This window comes from Tenrec ecaudatus, chromosome 1 (assembly GCF_050624435.1).
Source record: "Tenrec ecaudatus isolate mTenEca1 chromosome 1, mTenEca1.hap1, whole genome shotgun sequence".
NCBI lineage: Eukaryota > Metazoa > Chordata > Mammalia > Afrosoricida > Tenrecidae > Tenrec > Tenrec ecaudatus.
The window spans coordinates 80,059,514-80,078,348 of NC_134530.1; the positions used below are offsets into that span (position 1 = coordinate 80,059,514).

Genomic DNA, 18,835 nt, shown 5'->3' on the forward strand with positions numbered 1-18,835 from the left:
TACACGACACAGTGTCAAGACCAAGGGACCTACATGGTTACAACCTCTTGAGCTTATTGCTCATTGTTCCTCTTCGCTTCTGTGAATGGAAGTCTTGGACCTCACATGCATCAGCTGAGGATTAAATGTGTTCACATAAAGCCCTTAGAACCATGCCTGGTGCCTCAGAGGTACTGCCCGAGCCAGTTATTATCTATTACCATTACTCACATCTCTGTGTCATGACCAGGAGTGCTGGTGACCTAATGGTTTACCTGGTGGGCTGCGAACATCATGGTCGGCAGTTCGAAACCAACAGCTGCTCCTCAGGAGAAAGATGAGGCTCTCTACTTCTGTAAAGATTGACAGCCTCTGAAACTCACAGGGACAGCTCTGTCCTGTCCGATCTTATAGGGTCATTATGAGTCTGTGTGTCCTGTGCTTAACCCACAGATGGGTGTGGAGGAGACTTGAGCAGCGGTTTTGATGACGGATGGGGGTGCAGATGAAGGTGCAGCCCCTCCTTTCCTGCCCCTCAGCTCTCCTGCCCCCTCCCCTGAGCTCTCCACAATCCGCCCCCTCCTATATACACTGTGGTCCTAGTAGCCGTAGTGTGGACAGGGGCTGATCGAGGCAATGGGGGAGCCCTTGAGGATGACTTGGCAGGGGCTGGAGACCAGGTGGCTGCTGTGGGTGGGGAGGATGAAGAGGGAGAAGGGACTGAGGCTAATGCCTGAGTTTTGGCTGCGACACCAGTGGGGGTTGGCGCTAGCCCTGCCAGGAGAAAGGAGCCACATTTCATGTTGGACCCGAACTCACGGCACAAGCATTCCCCAAGCACATACCGCACACCAGGTCTTGTGTTAGGTACCAAGATTCCAAAGATGGATGGCTTGGGCGTTTCTTCTCAAGGGAGTCCCTGTCTGATAGGGGAGGCAGGTGGGAAAGCAGATGGGCACTCAAGGTTCCACGTGCTGCTTGAGGGGAGTGCTTGGGGGCTCCCAGGGGTCCAGAAAAAGGGTGGGGAGGAGACTAAAGGTCATGCCAAACACATCTTAAAGGGGCTGAGCTTCAGATGGAGTCAGGCGGGGTGAGTGGGGTTCAGAGTGGAGGTGGTCATCCTAGCAGCATGGAAGGGACATCCAGGAAATGGTGGGTAGACGCTGGCCACTGGTGTGAACAGTGTGGGCTACACAGTAGGCCTGTGGGTAGGAGGCCCCCGAGGCAAGCAGAGGCGAGAGGGACACGTGTCATGCTCAGGTTTGCTGTGAAGTGCCTGATGGACAGCTGTCCAAGGGTTGTCCAGTAAATCTTTGGCTCTCCTAATCTGGGCAGAGGCTGAGGCCAGAGATAGAAATGTGGAAGGTGTGTGCCTATTTAGAACCCACCTCTGCCCGAATACAGTTGATTCTGACTCCCAGTGACCTTGGCTATTGTCTTAACACAAGCAGGTTGCCAGTGGCCGGCATTGGACAGCGCTGACCAGGGCAGCAATCATTCATTCACACACCGTCCCCAGACTCCTGGTGATCCCGTGTACCCTACCTCCCCCGGGGAGGCCCCGGTGGCTGCCCTCACCCTGCGTGAGTGAGTGATCACCTGTGGGCTCCCCAGCTCCTCCAGATGCAGCAGGTGCGACGGATCCCCGAGGAGTACTCTCTGGGGCGGATGGCGGAAGGCCTGAGCCACCGTGACCCCATCATGAAGGTGCTGTCCATCCGAGGCCTGATCATCCTGGCCCGCAGGACTGAGAAGGTGAGGCAGAGGGGGGGGGGCGAGGGAGCCGGGGTCCTGCCTCCAGAAAGCATGGAGCTGGCTGCCTGCCATGGTCTCTCCGATCTTGGGGGCAGAATCAAAGCCCCCTCTCTGTCCCATGGGCAAAATGGATGTCGCTGTGTTGGTGGCTATTGTGTGGACTCCGACTCCAGTCAACCCCCTGTGCGCAGAGGAAAGCGTGCACTGCCGGGCGCTCCCAGCCACGCCCTGTGGAAGGGATTGCCACGCCTTTATTTCAAGGCACCTCTGGTGGTCTCCAACGGCCAAGTTTGGGGTTCATAGTCCATCCACATGGCCCAGAAACTCTCTCTCGATCAAGGGCTTCATTCTTGTTGGAATCAGTGCTAGTCCAGGGTTTCTGGCAGCGCACATAGAGGAGAGGCAGGACCGGGTAGATCCTACCCTGCCCTCCCCCCCAAAAATACCCACCACTTTCCAGTTGATTCTGACTCAGCAACTCTGTCAGAGGAGAACCGCCCACAAGGCTAACAAGGCTGCACGTCTGAACAGAAACAGACATCTTCCCCGTCCTCCTCCCATGTAGCTGCCGGTGGACCCAAAGAGCCCCTCGCTTAACCCGCTTTGCCACCAGGTCTCCCAGGAGGGCAGAGGTGGAGTGATGCTTCTCGTTTTACAAACAAGGAAGCCAAGGTCCAGACTGTAGGCGCGTGCTTAACATTTAAAGAACAGCTTGGTTTTCCCCTAGCTTGGGGACTAGTACAGCCCACGGTGTAGTCAGGAGGAAGGGGCAGCTCGGGGCCCAGAGAGCTCATTGACACAGCGACAGGCCCTAGCTCCCTAGTGCACCAGGAGGCCTCTGGGTGCAGGCGACCTTGGGCACCCCGATCAGGAAGGGGTCACCCGTGGAGCTCAGAGAAGGCTTCAGGAAGCAGCCAGAGCTCTCGAGGCAGGGCCCAGAGCAGGTAGGATGGCACCGACAGTGGCAGCTTGTTCACCAACTACATCTCAGTGGATCAGAGGCTGGGTCTCCTACCTGTGAGCCCATCCCAGACACCCCTACCCGCAGACAGCCAAGGTGCAGGCCCTCCTGCCCGCCATGGTGAAGGGCCTGCAGAACGTGGATGGGCAGCTGGTGGTGGAGGCCATGCACAACATCAAAAGCATCTTCAAGGGGCAAGACCTGAAGCTGTTTGACTCCTCGGTCACCGTGGAGTTGCTGCAGGTCCTGATGCCTCACTTCAGTGATGTAAGAAGTAGCTCTGACAACGCGGGGTGAGGGGTGGGGAAGGTGGTGGTGCATGGAGCTCAGTTCTTCACGACTCGGGGCTGCAAGGCCTCCCAGTACCCCAGCGCTTCACCCTGGGATGTGGGAAGGGCGGAGTCAGCCAGTGGAAGCCGCACCTTGCTTCAATGGTCTGCATCTTGTTGTGATTGGTTGGCTCAAGAAGGTCTCTTTCCTAATTGGCGCTCCCAGAGACGAGTCCATTCGCTAATTGGTTCTCCCAGAATTGGTCCCTTATTTTTCATTGGTTCTTCCCGAGAAGGCCTCTTTTTCTGATTGGTTCTTCCTGATCCAGAGCCAGTTCTTTTTTTCTAATTGGTGCTCGCTGGAACGGTTCTCATCTTTAAAAATGCTTCTCCCAGAGAAGGTCCTTTCCCCTCGCAGTAGCCCAGAGACGGTCTCTTTAACTGATTCTACCCGACTCTCTCTTCTTTTGAAATAGATTCTCCCCTTTTTACGACTGATCCGCCTACACTGGGTCATTTTTATTGACAACAATCGGGCATTTCCCCACCAATCACTAAGTCACCTTTTGGGTTACTGGGGACCTTGCCTCGGAATAGTGGGGAACACTTTAGAACTAGGCTCTTGGGAGTGGGTGGCTGGCACCAGATCAGCCCTGCTGGTGGCCTCAGCTGTCTCAGTGCCTGGAAGACCCCCCAGAATAAGGGAAAGGAATGCCCTGGCGCCCCGGGTAGGCGGAGAGGACAGGCTTGGGCAGCTTCCCAGAAGAGGGGCGCCCCCTGAGTCCGCCTTTGTGCCCCAGTTGCGAGAGGATGTGCGCTGCTCATGCATCAACCTGTACGGGAAGGTGGTGCAGAAACTGCGGTCCCCACGCAGCCCAGACATGGAGGAGCAACTGATCAGCACCTTGGTCCCCATACTGCTGGTCATGCAGGAGGGCAACTCCAAGGTGAGCCAGGTGAGTGAGCACTGGGCCTTCCACCCAACAGGGGGTGGGAGAGACAATTCGTGTACTCCTAAGACACTCCTCTTCCCCAAACAGCCATTGCACATTTCAAATAGGAATTCTTTTCCAAAATTTAGTTTTCACACACTCCCCTTCCCCACCATCTGCTGCCCTGGGACCCCACAGCTCTGGTGTTCCGTTCCCATTGGTCCCCAGAAATGTGTGAAGACGCTGTTCCGATGCTCCTGCTTCATGGGCTGGGATTTGCCCAAAACAGCTTATAGCCGGAAGCCCTGGGACAACCGCCAGAAGACAGTGGCCAAAATCTGCAAGTACCTTGTGAGTGCTTTCCTGTTGACAGTGGTTGATGGTTGCTGGTGGAGGGAGCTCTACTTTGCCTTCCGGTGACACGAGCATCCATCTGACCGTTTCTGGTACCACCCACAAGTGGCCGGCTACTGGCCAGCTGGCCCCATCTCGGACTCCTCTCCCATGCCGAATGTTTCCTGACCCTGACCTTCTTGGGACCACCCCCTGGCTGAGCCACACAGCATGTCTTTTCTGAACTTACCATTTGCCACTTCAGTTGTGCTCGGCCCCTCTGGGTTCTCAAAGCAGAAACCTCGCGTCAGCCCAGGTTTCTTCCTTCCCCAGCCCCTGCCCCCGCCCCTGCCACCATCCATTTTTTATTAATCTTCAAACCTTAAATATCCTACACACTGCTTGAGTCTGCCTTTCCCTCTCAATTCCCACAGTCATGCCATAGTTCAGGCCAAGGACATCTTTCAGGTAGGTCATGGGGCCAACCATCCTATAGTCTCCCAACTTCAATTTAACTGACTCCTCTGTGTATCCTGTCACTAGTTACTGTACTCACTGCCGTCGAGCTGATTCCGGCTCATAGTGACCCCAGGACAGAGTAGAGCTGCCCCTGTGGGTTTTGGAAGTAGAGAGGCTCACCTTCCTCCTGCGGAGCAGTGTGTAGCTTCCAGCTACAGGCCTCGTGGTTCCCAGCCTAACGTGGACCGTCTAGCACCAGTGTGCCTCCTGACAATCCTGTTGTGCTGCGGTTGTTGGGTGCCGGTGAATTGGTTCCTGCTCATGGCGACCCGTGCATAGCAGAGCAAACTACCACTCCACCCTGCACCCGCCTCACAGTTGGTCTCAGGTGTGAGCTCATTGCTGCAGCCACCGTGTCAATCCGTCTTGAGGACCTTCCTCTTTTCCGATGCCCCTCCACTTTACCAGCCATGATGTCCTTCCCCAGGAACTGATCTCTCTCGATAGCATGTCCTAAGTACATGAGACAAAGTCTCGCCATCCTTGCCTCTCTGGAGCATTCTGGCTGTTTCTTCCAAGAGAGATTCCTTTATGTTTTTTTGGCAACTCGTGGTACTTATAAAATTCTTCCCAGCACTGTAGCTCAAAGGCATTGATTCTTCTCCACTCTTCCTTATTCAATGCCTTGCTTTCACATGTGTAAAGCTATTGAAAAGACCATGGTTTGAGGCACATACTCCTTAGTCCTCACAGAAGCATCCTTGCTTTTCAACACTCGAAAGATGTCTTCGTGCGGGAGATTTATGCAGTGCAATGTATCTTTGAACTCTTGACTGCTGCTTCCATGAGCATTGATTGTGGGTCCAAGCAAGAGGAAATCCCTGGCAACTTCAGTCTTTTCTCCATTTGTTGTGATGTCACCTATTTGGTCCAGTTGTGAGGTTTGGTTTTCTTCACATGGAGTTGTAAAGTCCACCTCACTTTCAGCAAGTAAGGTTGTGTCATCTGCATATTGAAGGTTGCTAATAAACCTTCCTAAATCCTGATAACACGTTCTTCACCTAAGCCGATTCTCTGGTTATCTGTTCAGCACAGCGTTTGTATAAGTATGGTGAGAGGAGGCAACCCTGATTCCAAAGCACGCAGCGTTTCCTTATTCTGTGTGTACAGCTGCCTGCTGACCCAGGCACAGGTTTCATAGGAGCACCGTGAGGGGTTCTGGAATTCCCATCCTGCTCAAGAATCGATGCTAGATGTTTTGTCTGTGTCAGGGCACGTGTATATCACTACTACAGCACTAGTAACATCACAGTCATATACACTAGTATTTTGAGTTACAACACTGGTCTGTCCAGAACACTCGTGACAGCACTCCCGCACTGCGATTGAGTTACTATGAGTTGGAAATGATAATGACCATGGGCAGATGAGTTTAACACACTTCAGGCTCTGGGAGGTCTCCTGCTGAAGAAATGGGCTCACTTTCTACACAACTCCCTCTCTGGGTAACACACTTGTGGCACGTGGCTTCCCTGTACAGCCACAGTGTCTCAGGATGGCCTCTGGGGAACTTTGCCGTCTAGTCCCAGTCAACCTTCCCTGTGGACATGTTGGGGTCCCCAGGAAGCTGACTCTGTGACAGAGATGAGCATGCAGGAGGTTTCTTAGGGAGGGCCTTGAAATCAACCCCTGAGGAGGGAAGCAGGAGTGGTCAAGAATGAAGTGGAGCTGTGATGTCGTTTCTGGAAGATCTTGGCCAGCCCTATGGTGGCCAACCCTCAGATGGGATCCAGTGCCCAGGTCTTTCCCCCTCATGTCCATCTGCCCCTGGAGGCTGGCTACTCCAGGAAGACGTTCCCAAGCTTCGGGCACACGTGCTTCATACCTGGGAGATCTGGCAAAGGCCTCCTGGCATTCATCAGAAACATACAGAGTAGATGATGATCATTAAGATTATAGACCAGGCCCTGGCACCACCATCTGTGCATGCATAATGCTCACAACTGGGACTCGGAGTGTCTGGTCTCATTATGATCACTGGACAGGGGAAAGTGTGTGGCCACAGTCGCTAGTTCAAAACCCACGGTGGCTGGGAGCTGATGGTGGTGAGTGAAGAGGTGGTGCTTGCCCTGGAGGAATCTGGAGAGCCCAGAGCTGTCAGCAGCAGGGGTGGAGAGCCCCAGTTCACTGTCCCCATGTGGGCCACTCCTGCCAGCCCCTCCAATTGGAAAGAAAAGGTAGAAACCAAGCTTTTCATTTGCCTGCTTGGTTTTTTTCGTGTGTATATTGGTGAAAATATGAATTATAAAAATATGAAAACATACACCCCTTCGACACGTCTCCACGGACATGGCTCAGTGGGCTCCACCCTGTTCTTGGCACGGGTCCGCACACACCCATCTCCCCCTATCATTCCACCAGAGTTGTCTTAGAAGCCGTCAGGGGCAGGTCTATCCTGTCCTATAGTGTCACTGAGTCGGAATCACTCGTAGCTTGGGTCTTGGAGTTTCGAGGGGTCGCGGTTAAGCAGTGGGCTGCTCGCTGCAAGTACAGCAGGTCTCCACGGAGAAGGCCAGGAATTTCTGCTCCTGTAAAGAGAGGAGTTGGCAGTTCTGCCCTGCCCTACAGGGCTGCTGTGAGGCCGAATTGACCTCATGCCAGTGGGTTGGGTTTGGTCTTTGGTTCAGGGGATAGACTTAGTTCAAGGCTTACAGGCGATCTCGGGCGATATTGTTGTTGTTGTCGTTAAGTCATTTCCCACTCAGAGGGACCCTCTGAATAAGGAGACAAAACGCCGCCCCGGCCCGCACCGTCCTCACAGTGGGGCTGAAGTTTGAGCCCGTGGTTGCAGCCACTGTGCCCGTTCATCTTGTCGAGCGTCCTCCTCCTCTTTGCTGCCTCTCCACTCTCCCCTGCGGGTGTCCTGCTCCAGGCACTGGTCTCTCCTGGCAACATGTCCGAAGTGGGTGAGATGAAGTCTCCCCATCCTTGCCTCTTAGGAGCATTCTGGCTGTACTACTAAGACAGACCTGTTTGTTGTTCTGGAAGTCCATGATACATCCAGTATTCTTCACCAGCAACATAATTCAAGTGCACCAATTCTTCTTTGGTCTTCTTTATTCAATGTCTAACTTTCACATGCAGATGAAGTGACCGAAAATACCATGGCGATAGAATCAGGGTCTTCCCGGTCACAATGGATCCCATAAGTCTGGAAACCGTATTTCTATCAGATATGAATTAACAGTGAATTGAACATTACACTTTCCCAGGCTACTTGTGGAGTTGCAGAAGAAGTGGCCTTTGACCCCAGAGGTCATGACTCCTATGGATTCTTGATCTTTTCTTGCTTCAGGCCATCGACAGCGTTTCTTGTTTGATGTCAACCTCTAGCCCTAGCATTAAAAAGTGGTTGATAAACCTTTCCATTCCTTCCTCCATGCAGTGTCGCAGTTCCCCCATTGCCTGCTCCATTTGAGGTCTGGTAGGGTGGTGAGGCTCTGAGCTGAGGAGTGAGACAGTGCCCTTCTTTCTCTTGAGGAGCAGCGAGGGAGGACCGGGTGGGTACAATGACAACCCAGTGCCATGGCTACCATGACACAGCATGTACAAGATGCTGTGGGTGTCTCGAGGTGATGACATGAGCTCTGCTGGAGGGTTGTGGAGGGCTTCGAGGAGCTGGTTTCTGAGCTGAGCCTCAAAGCATGAGAGAACTTATCAAGCGAAGAAAAGAGGGGAGGTCATCACAAACAGGTGCATCCACGTGTACAAAGGCCACAGGTGCCAAGGAGCTGGCCCGCCTGGGGGTACCTGGGCCTCGCCCTTGGACTAGAGCTTAGCAGGCCTAGGAGGAGGAGGCAGGGGTGGAAGAGGAAGCTGAGAAGGTGTGTCAGCCCAGAGAGTGACCATCGGGGCTCTGTGGATGTCAGGCCCAGAAGTTGCTGTTCTAGCTTGGAGGGGGTGTCAGCCAGAGTGGTCAGATCAGATTTCTCTTCACCTCCTGCAATAGATTTTCAGCTGATACCTGCCCCCGGCCCCCAGTTTCTGCTTGATCAAACCCATCCTGAATACCACACCCTGGCCCAAACACCACTCAGTCACTACTCTATCAATAATGAATACTGGCTTCCTATTTACTAACAGACACACAAGGAAGCCTTGTTCCTGCCAGAGGGCGAAGCACCATCTGGCCCTCTGGCCATCCAATTGATTACTTCATGTCTCTGTAACTTGAATCATTCACCCTGATCACACCTGTCTCTAACCTACTAGGTCTCTCACGTGCCACGTCTATCCCCACCTCTTCCTGGATTTGCATATGAGAACTTTCCACCACCAGCAGCAGCAGCGGGGTGGATAGGACAGTGAGAGAGGACAGAGGACGTTTGAAGCAATTGTTGCTGTCAGCTAAGAGGAGAAGAGGCTTGGCCTCTGGGAGGGCTTGGGCAGATGATGACAGGCAGTTGTTTAGGAGCCAGGAGACCCAGGCATGGCCGCCTGTCAGGGTCACCATTCCTAGCCTCATGAGGGCTGGCTGGGTAACTAGTCCCTCTGAAGGCCAAGACTTCTTGGGTTTCTTTTTGACCCAGGTGAACACCCATCAAGACAGTGCCTTCAAGTTCCTCAGCCAGAGCCTGGAATTCACCAAGAGCTCCCAGGCCTCCCTCCGGAAGGCCTCGGTCATGTTCATAGGTAAGCTGCCCACCCTGGTACACGGAGCTCGGCTGCCAGGGCCCTAGCTGTCTCTGACTCAACGCCTACCAGGTTGCCAGCCCTTCTAGCACCTGACTGAATGCCGCCCTTTAGGGGCAAGGGTTGGCCAGCAGACAGCACCATGGTGCACATTAGAGAGATCCCCTCCTCTTAGATCACAGCACGTCGGCTGTGAACCAGATTCCGCGTGGAGTCCTTGCGCAGGTCACGCCTGGATGAAGGGATGGCACAGGTCTGGAGCTAAGTGGCACTACTGCTGCTTCTCCTCCTGCAGCATACTATGGGTCCAGGCTTAAGAGGAGCCCAGCCAAATTCACCATTGGCTTCAGTAGGAAAGGCTGAGCTGCATGGTAGAGAAGGTCAAGTAGACTCAAAGTTCCACCCTCCCCTCTCTGATGGCCCCAAAGGAATTATTTACTCCCACTGAGCCTCAGTTTCCTCAACTGTAACATGGGGATCCTGTCCTGTCTTACAGACTGAATGATGATATATTTTGAAAGGTCCCAACCTTGAAATTTGACATATCAAAGTATCAACCAATAGTCACTTTCATTTTTTCGATTCCCCATAAACCTACCTTTTGCCTTTCTGGAAAGAACCCAACAGCAGGTTCCCCTTGCCCAGAATCTGCCCATCGCCCCCACACCCACCCACAGGACCCTTCTGATGCCATGCTGGCTGATTGGGCCTCCTCTCAGCTGTGTGCTTCAGAACAACCTCATGCTTTCTGCCAAGGACCAGAAAGTGCCCATCCATCTCCCCTTGTGAAAGCAATGCTTGCTGGTTTTAGCCCTTCCCTCCAGTTCATCTGCTCTCATCAGTACATCCCTCTATCCATCTGCTGACTTATTTAAGGAACATCTACTAATCCCCCACTCTGGTGCTTTGGATTGGATTGAACCCAGGTGCCCGCTATGAAACAAAAGAAAGACCTGGTAACCTGCTTCCAGAAGCAGCATCAAACCAAACCCACTGCCATCAAGTCCCTCCTGGCTCATGGTGGCCCTATACCTGTCAGTCTTTACGGGAGCAGACAGACTCATCTTTTCTTCTGCGGAGTGGCTGATGGGTTTAGACTGCCGACCTTGAGGTTGGCAGTCCAACACTTCCCTGACTCGGTCACCAGTGCTTTTTCCATGGCGATTACAGCCGGAACACCTCTGTGACACACGGGGTGGTGTGAGTCAGAGTCCACGAGGGAGCAGCTGACAAGAGCGCTCAGACAGGCAGGATGCCCAGTCCTCAATACTGACCCCCCCCCAGTGGCCCTCGAGCACAGCAGTGAGCTGCCCCTGTGGGCTTCTGAGACTGTAACTTCTCACTGGAGTAGAAAGACTCGTCTTTCAGCTTCACCTTGGCAGGTGGTTTCAAACTGTCGACCCTGAGGATCCCAGACCAGCATGAAACCTCTAGGCAGGATGCTTACTGCTAAAGAAACAGAGCAGGGAGGGGAGCGAGAGAGACCACAAGCTGCTAGTGTGATCTGATCAGTGCTGTGACCGTGGAGGGCTGCCCAGGCCTGCAGGCAGCCTGCCCAACGTGGCAGTGACAGCTCCATCCTGGATGCTGCTTTCTTTGCTCCAATGAATCACCTCTGAACACGGGTGGGTGACTGAGGGGTTTCACCCGGGGGTCTGTCCTGGCCAGGGAGACAAAGGTGGGCTCCGGTGCAGGGCAGGGATTCTTGACCTTTCTGAGCTTCCAAGGCTTCCATGAGGCTTTAAAGAACGTGGCGAACACTTTCTCCCGAAAAGACAGGCTGCCGCTGGTAGGTGCCGTCTGGGTGGTTCTGACCCCCAGTCACCCCTGTGTCCACAGGACGAAGCACGCCCAATTGTTGTTAGGTTCAGCCCTCACAGTCACTGTTATGCTAGGCTGCAGAGTCAACCCGTCTCACCGAGGGCCTTCCTCTTTGTCGCCGTCCCTCGACTTCAGGATGTCCTTTTCCAGGGACTGGTTTCTCCGTATGTGTGCCCAATTTAGTTTTGCATATGCCTTCAGGGTGCACAGAGACGTCTCCTGCCCTGCCAGTGGGTCTCAGATGAAGCAGCCTCTGGTCTGGTGGGAGGGAGCCCTGGTGGCATAGTAGCTAGTCCTTAGGCTGCCTAACAGCAGCATTAGCAGTTCAAAGCCACTAGTCTGTCCATGAGAGAAAGATGAGGTTTCCTACTCCCATTCAAGAGTTACAGCCTCAGGAACCTACAAGGGCAGTTCTGCCCCATCCTACTGGCTCGCAATGCATTGGAATCGACTCAGTGACAGTGAGTGGATGTGGGATGCTCAGCCCAGATACTCGCTCGGAACCCCACGCTCACATGCCCAACTGCCTATTGACATTTGGGAGAAAGATGAGACTTTCTACTCCCCTTAAGAGTTGCAGTCTCGGGAACTCCCCGGGCAGTTCTACCCCACCCTACACGGTCTCCATGTGTCAGCACTGACGCTTGGCGGCAGCGTGTACAACAGAGTGAAACACTGCCCCGAGCTGGCCACAATTGCCAGCACACATGTGTCCATCGTGGTGGCTAGTCTGGTGGTCCAACTCCCGAAGATTCTCCACTTCCCTCACCACACACCACACGATAGCCTCCTCTAGCCATGGTCCCACTGGAGATGCCGGTGGCGACGTAGGCAGACCAAGGGAGGTGAGCAACGGTTGGCGGTGGTCCATAGGTCCTGGCTCATGTTCAGAAGCAAGGCACCAGTCCTTTTTTCCTGGGAGGGCGAGCATTCATAAATCACAAATAGGAAGAGCACAGGATATACTGGCAGACCTTCTGCCCTTCAGGAGCGCCAGCATGGACTGGTCCATTTTGGTCAGGTGGTTGATCAGGGCATTCAAGGTCCATGGGCATTAGCCAGGCTCTGAAGTGAGGGGAGGGCTTTGCGGGCAAAAGGACAGCCTGGGCTAAAGGGTGGGGCCATGAGGAGTGGCACAATTCCCGCATGCGCGGGCTGGGCTGGGCTGGGGGCTTAGCGGTGTGGCGGTGCAGGACTCCTGGGGAGCCGGGTGGACTAGGCTGAGTCTCCAAAGACACCGCATCCTTGGCCCAGGCAGCCGACTCTGCCCTCAGGGGCCTCTGCTCCCGGCCACCCGGATGGGTTCCAGGTGCTCAGGCCCCCTGGGTCTTTCATGTGAGTGCTTCTCAAGCGTCGTCGCCAGCAAGCGGGCAGCAGAGGCAGCATCTCTCCACACCACAGCCGAGGAACTGAGGCCCCGGCTGTGGACAGGACCTGCGGAGGGCTGCGCTGTGGGTCCAAGTCCGCGGCGGCCCAGACCCTGCCTCTCCCTGGCCGGGGAATCGGCCTCAGGGTCCAAACGGCGTCCTGCGCCCCAGTCTTCCTTGGTTGAGGGGCAGGGGCAGGGTGGGACGAGCTTCTCTGGCAGTGGGGTGGCGTCGGGGGCGGAGGGTGGGAGCGCTCACCTCGGGCATTCTACTCCAGGGTACCTGGTCCCCAGTATGGAGAACATCGCGACCGAAGCCTGTCTGAATGAAGTCAAAGCTGGTGAGTGTAGCGCATGGCCGGGGTGTGAGAGGAAGGGCCGCGCGAGTCTTTATCCCCGACGGTACCTGGTCAGGTATCAGAGGCCACCGCCCCAAAGAGCGTGCAGCCCTGGGGGGGTTGGCATTCAGGGTGGGATACCGAGGCTCAGAGAACCAAGCCGCATCCGTCTGAGGCTCCGAAAACGAGGCCACGCCCCCGAGACTCTGAAAATGAGGCCACGCCCCCGAGGCGCCGGAAACGAGGCCACGCCCGTAGGCGGGGCTCCGAAACGAAGCCACGCCCCGAGGCTCCGAAAACGAAGCCACGCCCACCTGGTGCGCATAGTCGCTCAGACTCTTCCAAGGGACCCCGCCACCCGGGTTTGCGTTGTGTCACGGGGTGGCTGATGAGAACGTCCCGGCAGGCTGAGGCGGGCCGGGGAGGCTTTCCGGGGGGCCGGGGGGGTGTATGGGAACATCGGAGGAGCTGTGAAGTCAGAGGAGACCTGGGGAGGCCGCCCGAAGGGCACGGCCATGGGCGGAGAGGAAAGATGAGGGTGAGCAGGTTTGCACCTCCGCAGATCCTTGTGGGGATCTTGTGGGGATCTGGCCTTACGAAGCTGCCTCTCCCGTCCCTGTGCCCCCAGCTCTGGAAAACTTGAGACATGACCCCGAAGCGTCCGTGTGCATCTATGCGGCCCAGGCTCAGGACCACATCCTGGCCACCTGCTGGCGGAACTCCTGGCCGCTGCTGTACCGGGACTCCTGGGTGTTCGACCCGGCCGCCACCCACCGCTGGAGCCCCAGCTGCGAGAACCTGCCCACTTCCCACCAGCGGCGCTCGTGGATCATGCAGGCCCTGGGTTCCTGGAAGATGTCCCTGAGACAGTGATGGCCCTAGGCCCCAGTCTTCCTCAGGGGTCACCGTGACCCCAGCCGTGCGCCCTATAAATGCCTCGTGGTTCGCCTCTCCCTCCGGAGTGTTCCTGTGGGAGAGGTCTGGGCCCGCCCAGCCTGCAGGAGGCCAGAGCCCTTCCCAAGGGCGCACGGCTCCTGTAGGCTGCTGTCCACCTGTTTGAAGTGGGACACCCGCGACGCAGAGAGCTGACATAGCTGGCCCTATGCCACACAGTACATGAGCTGAGCCCCTCCGTTTCCCCTCTCCACGAGCTGTTATAAAAACAGACAGACAAAAATGCTGTTGATTTGGGTGGATGGGCTTGAGGTTTTCCACTCCATGAGTGACAGACGCAAAAGCCCAGAGGGGCAGTTCTACCCTGTCCTCCAGGGTCTCTGTGAGTCAGAACTGACTTGATGGCAGCGAGCTGGGAGGGTTGGAGTTGGAGGGGAGGGAAGAGTGTCCCCTGCCTATCCCTGCACTCTGCTCTGTGAGTCTCACATTCAGGTCTTTGCCCAAAGATGGGCCATAGTTCATTCAGGCAACAGTCACATTGAGAATGCACCCAGGACCAGCCGTGCTCTGGGTGCTGATGATACAGACATGTAGGAGAGCTGACTCCTGCGAATGCAGGCGTGCTGAACTGAAGGTCTTCTTGACCGCCAGATGATATTTGAGCCATCTTTGGTGGTGACACTCTGTCGGGGAGGGGGTGGCTTTTTGCAGATGGTCTGCAGAAGCCAAAGATGCGGCTGAATATGTTACGATGCACAAGACACGCCCCACAGCAAAGCCATACCCAGCCCTGAAGGCTAACACAGTGTGCCGAGATTGACTGGGGAAGACACAGACAGACAGCACAACAGGGTGGTATGGTGATGAGGGGCGGCATGAGGCAGCACGGAGCCTCGCTGGGGCTGGAGCATCAGGGCAGGCTTCCTGGAGAAAGAACCAGCCTGGCCAATCTGGGGAAACCCTAACTCTGGTACCTATTATGTGACTTGGAAATAGGAGATCTTTGACTGGTTAATGGTATCATGTCATATTGTGTGTGTGTGTGAGTGTGTGTCCTAAATCTAATCATTTCTGAGTTATCAAAAGGTCAAGATAGGTAACTAGATGACAGAACATCAAATAAATGTCAAGGAACTTCAAAGATGGCCAGCGGCATCTAGATGCTGACATTTCCAAAGAACATCATCTTAGGCATGCCCTAAATTCAGACTTCTAGCCTCCAGAACTTGGAGAAAAATAAACTCCTGTTATTGAAAGCAACCCCTTTGTGATATTTTTGCTATAGTCGTTCCAGGTGACTGAGGCAGTGGGCAGGTGTGTGGGCGAGCAGGGCACCCTGGACCAAGGACCCACCATGCGTGCATTGGAGCCTGGAGTGAATGGGGACAGGAGGGCTGGGGCAAGTCATCACACCTTAGCAGCAGAGTTAGGGGACGTAGACTTCCTCCAGAGGACAGCAAGAAGGTCCGTGGGGAGGCCAAGTAAGCCCCTGCGTGGTACAAACAGCTAAATGCTCAACTACTCGCCCAAAGATTGGCCGTTCAAAATTACTCAGAGGTTTGAACCTCAGAAACTGGCCTGGTGGTCAGCTTCTAAAGGGTTATGGCTTTGTAAACCCTCCGGAGCAGGTCTCTGCGCGAGCTGGAATCCCCTCAGCAAGAACAAGACGAGGAGAAACATGAGTGCAAGCAGGAAAGTGTGACCATGACCTGGCCAACATGCCTCCAGCTTCCTACCTTCTTTCCCAATTCTGAAGTCCATGGCCTCTCTCCCCACACTCTACTTCTCAGCTGTATTTGATCACTCATTGCAAGGGCCACACAGACAATACTCTGTGGGGTTTATTAAGGAAGATAACATGAAGTCATGATCAGAAACGCTCAGAATATTGTTCTTTGATCAGGACAACCTCCTCTCAACCAGTGAAATACATGAAATGATCATTGAAGATATGGGTGCTAGAGTCTGGGTCCTTAAAAGCTTGTCTTAAAACAAGGATCAATGTAAGTGAGGTGTTAGCTCAGCCCATGTGGAAATAGCACACTAACCTTTGTGATCTAAGGATTATAAGTAATAAAATCCAGGATCAGAGAATGGAGTTGTATTAGAGCTCAAATTCTGAGTACCTGGATTCCAGAAGGCTGTGAATGATAGCAAAAGCTCCAAAGCCATGTTCAGAGGCCTCACAAGCATTAAGCCTCTGTTTAATTCTGTTGGCTCATTCACCAAGATGTGAACAGTCTTATCCTCAGACAGTATATTGGAACCTAGATTACTACAGACATGGGTTAGAATTTAACATCTTACCATGTGGTTTCCCTTTTGACCCATTTTTAAACTTGTTCCGTTTTTCTCATTTTCTGCTTTCTTTTGGGTTGAGGATTTTCTGTGTTTTATTTGTGTTCTTGTTGGTGGGGACAGGGTTATTTGATTTTCTTTAAATGTTATCCAGGATAGGTAAATCTCTAGAGACTAGCTAATAATTTTTAGGATTATGGCAGGGGAGGTTGGGGGTGGGGTAGAGAACGAATAATAATGAATACCAAATGAAAAGCATGTTCTAAATTTTATTGTGGTGATTGAATAACTCTTTTTTAATATATTTAAAACTATTGGAAAAAAAACCAGTAAGATGGCAAAGCTGACCAAGCCCCACATCAGAGCTCCGTACACTTTATTTGCACGGTCCCACTCCTACGGTGCTGTGTACCTTTTCTCCATGAGTATCAAGCTATCCAATCCACTCGGTGGGCCACAAGCACCTCACTGCATCGTCCTACCCACTCGTTGGGAGGGAATTACAAAGACTAGCCAGAAGAGCCTTATCAAGTAGTTTACTGCACTGCACACAGGAACCTTCAGACACTGCTGGGTGGAAAAGAGATGGTCACATTTTAGACAGTCATTTGTCACCACTCAGTTCTCTTCAGTTCTTGCAGACTTATGGCTCAGCAATTCCCCTCATGAGTATGGACATCTTTGTACACGTTGTGCAGGGACACACATAAGTCTATGTGGCTTTCTTTGTGATGACTGGGGAGGCTGAGGGCAGCCTGGGGTCCATCGTTGGAGACAGTACCGAGTCCCAAGCAGCAGTTAGAAGTAGTTGGGCACAGTAGCACTGTGGTGGAGCCTCAAACTAGGACCAAGGGGAAAATGTGTGTACACAACGTATACACAACAGAATCCACAGTTTGCGAGAGCAGTCACCATCCGAAGGTCTCCAGTCACATTAGAATGCTTTATTATGGTGGCGGTGGAGTGGGAGAAGACCAGATGCACGTTAATTCCCACTTATTGTAGTAGCTGCATAACTTCAGGTCAACTTGAAGATATATAAAAGTGTAGGGGTGGGGTTTAGCCTGTCAATCTGGTCACAGACTGATGGTGACTTCTTGTGGGTGTGACTTTCTCATAAGGAGGGCCCTGGGAACCTCCCCCCATCTCTCTTTCTTCACCTTCCTGCTGGCAGACCCGGGTTGCTTCTGGAGCCCTGGAGATGCATCCACCACTGGCCGCGTGAGTCAGAAGAGGGATTTATGAACTAGTATCAGGCTTATGGACTTGAGTTGGACTGGGCTGAGATGCTTTTTTGATACATAATTTCTTCTTGATATACAGCTCATTCTTACACATGAGTACCTCAATTTGTTTCTGTAACTCACCCGGCCTAACACACTTATGGTGATCCTTGGTGTATCAGAGTAGAACTGGGCTCCACAGTGTGGTTCAGGCAATTGCTTCATATTGATGGCCCTTCTAGCCAGAGTCTCTGTGTTTCCCACACAAAGATTGAATAGGGTTATGCAAATAAGGTGCCTTTGACCCACCAGTGGGTTTGGACAGTTTGCTAATAATGCAAATAAGGTACATGGAACACCGTAAAGGTGGGGTCATACAAATAATGTGGAACTCTAATGAGGCGATGAGTCACTTTTGTCATTCTGTTAGGCTTAAAATAGAGCCAATCCCCAAACACATGGAACCCTCACTATCACCATAAAAATGAGCTGGGAGTGAATTGCATCCTTTAGACCAGGGCTTTGGGCCAGTTCTTTCCAGCTCAGCCACACCGCAAGGGAAACCAGAATGGACCCAAATGGTAAATGTAGGCGAACCAGAATGAATTGATCAGCTTTGTCAGGATCACTACAGAAGGATCCAGGGTGAAAGAACAATTAAAATTAATAAGGGGAGATTTCTAAGGGTCAGAGGAGGCGTCCAGACTTCTGTTGGTGTGTAAATGGGGAGGAGCAACGTCACATTGGGAAGGGCCGCTCAACAGCAGTGCTGGAGAATTCAAGGGAGGACTAAGCCCGGTCTTGTGTGTGTGGTTAGACACTGAACTTAGTTTCTAAGCCATTCCTCAGTGACCGGGCCATTGTACGATGACCTACGGTGACTTTAAACTATCATTTGGGGGAACATTCCCCCATAGGCCACACCAGAAGGACTCGGTGTGGAAACCCCACTGAATGGACTAGGCTTTCCCTCAAACTCAGCTGTGGCTATTGGACTCAGGACTGAAACTCCTTAGTGGGAAAAGACGTCGATGATCGCCACCCTACGGCTGTAGTGGTTGCTGGACCTTGGTTAGGATCCCTTGCTTTGCGGGTGCCCAATGAAAGGTGGCCCAGAATCACCACTTATTTAGTATTTCAATGCCCTCCTTGCTTCATTGTGACACGCATTAATCTGGTAGGCAAGGTTCTGCCTTGATGAATGAATATGACTGACGGTTTCCCCCATCACCAATCCCCATGGTCAATATAATCAGTGCTCAATTTGTACAAATCAACAACTCACGGATTACAGTTTAGAGCCAGTCTATACTTTTATAAATTCCTTTTCTCAACAATATGTTAAATTCTATGCCATTGGATGAATTAATGACACGATCAATGGTTACCTTACACACCAGAGGGATGCTTGATAATATTGTCATAAAATGATGAGGCCTCTAAAGTAAACCAGAGACATACATAATCCATAGACAAGTGAATGGATTGAACTTGAACTTAATTCTAACCCCAATT

General features: G+C 53.0%; 1 protein-coding gene across 1 annotated transcript in view; it reads left to right on the forward strand.

The window, feature by feature from the left end:
- Positions 1-13,778, forward strand: part of MROH7 (maestro heat like repeat family member 7) — a 55,208-nt gene extending 41,430 nt beyond the window's left edge. The window contains exons 16-22 of the mRNA XM_075533291.1: positions 1,594-1,734; positions 2,783-2,962; positions 3,765-3,920; positions 4,125-4,247; positions 9,278-9,380; positions 12,846-12,908; positions 13,534-13,778. Of these exons, the coding sequence (XP_075389406.1) occupies positions 1,594-1,734; positions 2,783-2,962; positions 3,765-3,920; positions 4,125-4,247; positions 9,278-9,380; positions 12,846-12,908; positions 13,534-13,778 (1,011 nt within the window). The remainder of the gene's footprint in view (positions 1-1,593; positions 1,735-2,782; positions 2,963-3,764; positions 3,921-4,124; positions 4,248-9,277; positions 9,381-12,845; positions 12,909-13,533) is intronic.
- The last annotated feature ends 5,057 nt before the right edge of the window (positions 13,779-18,835 follow it).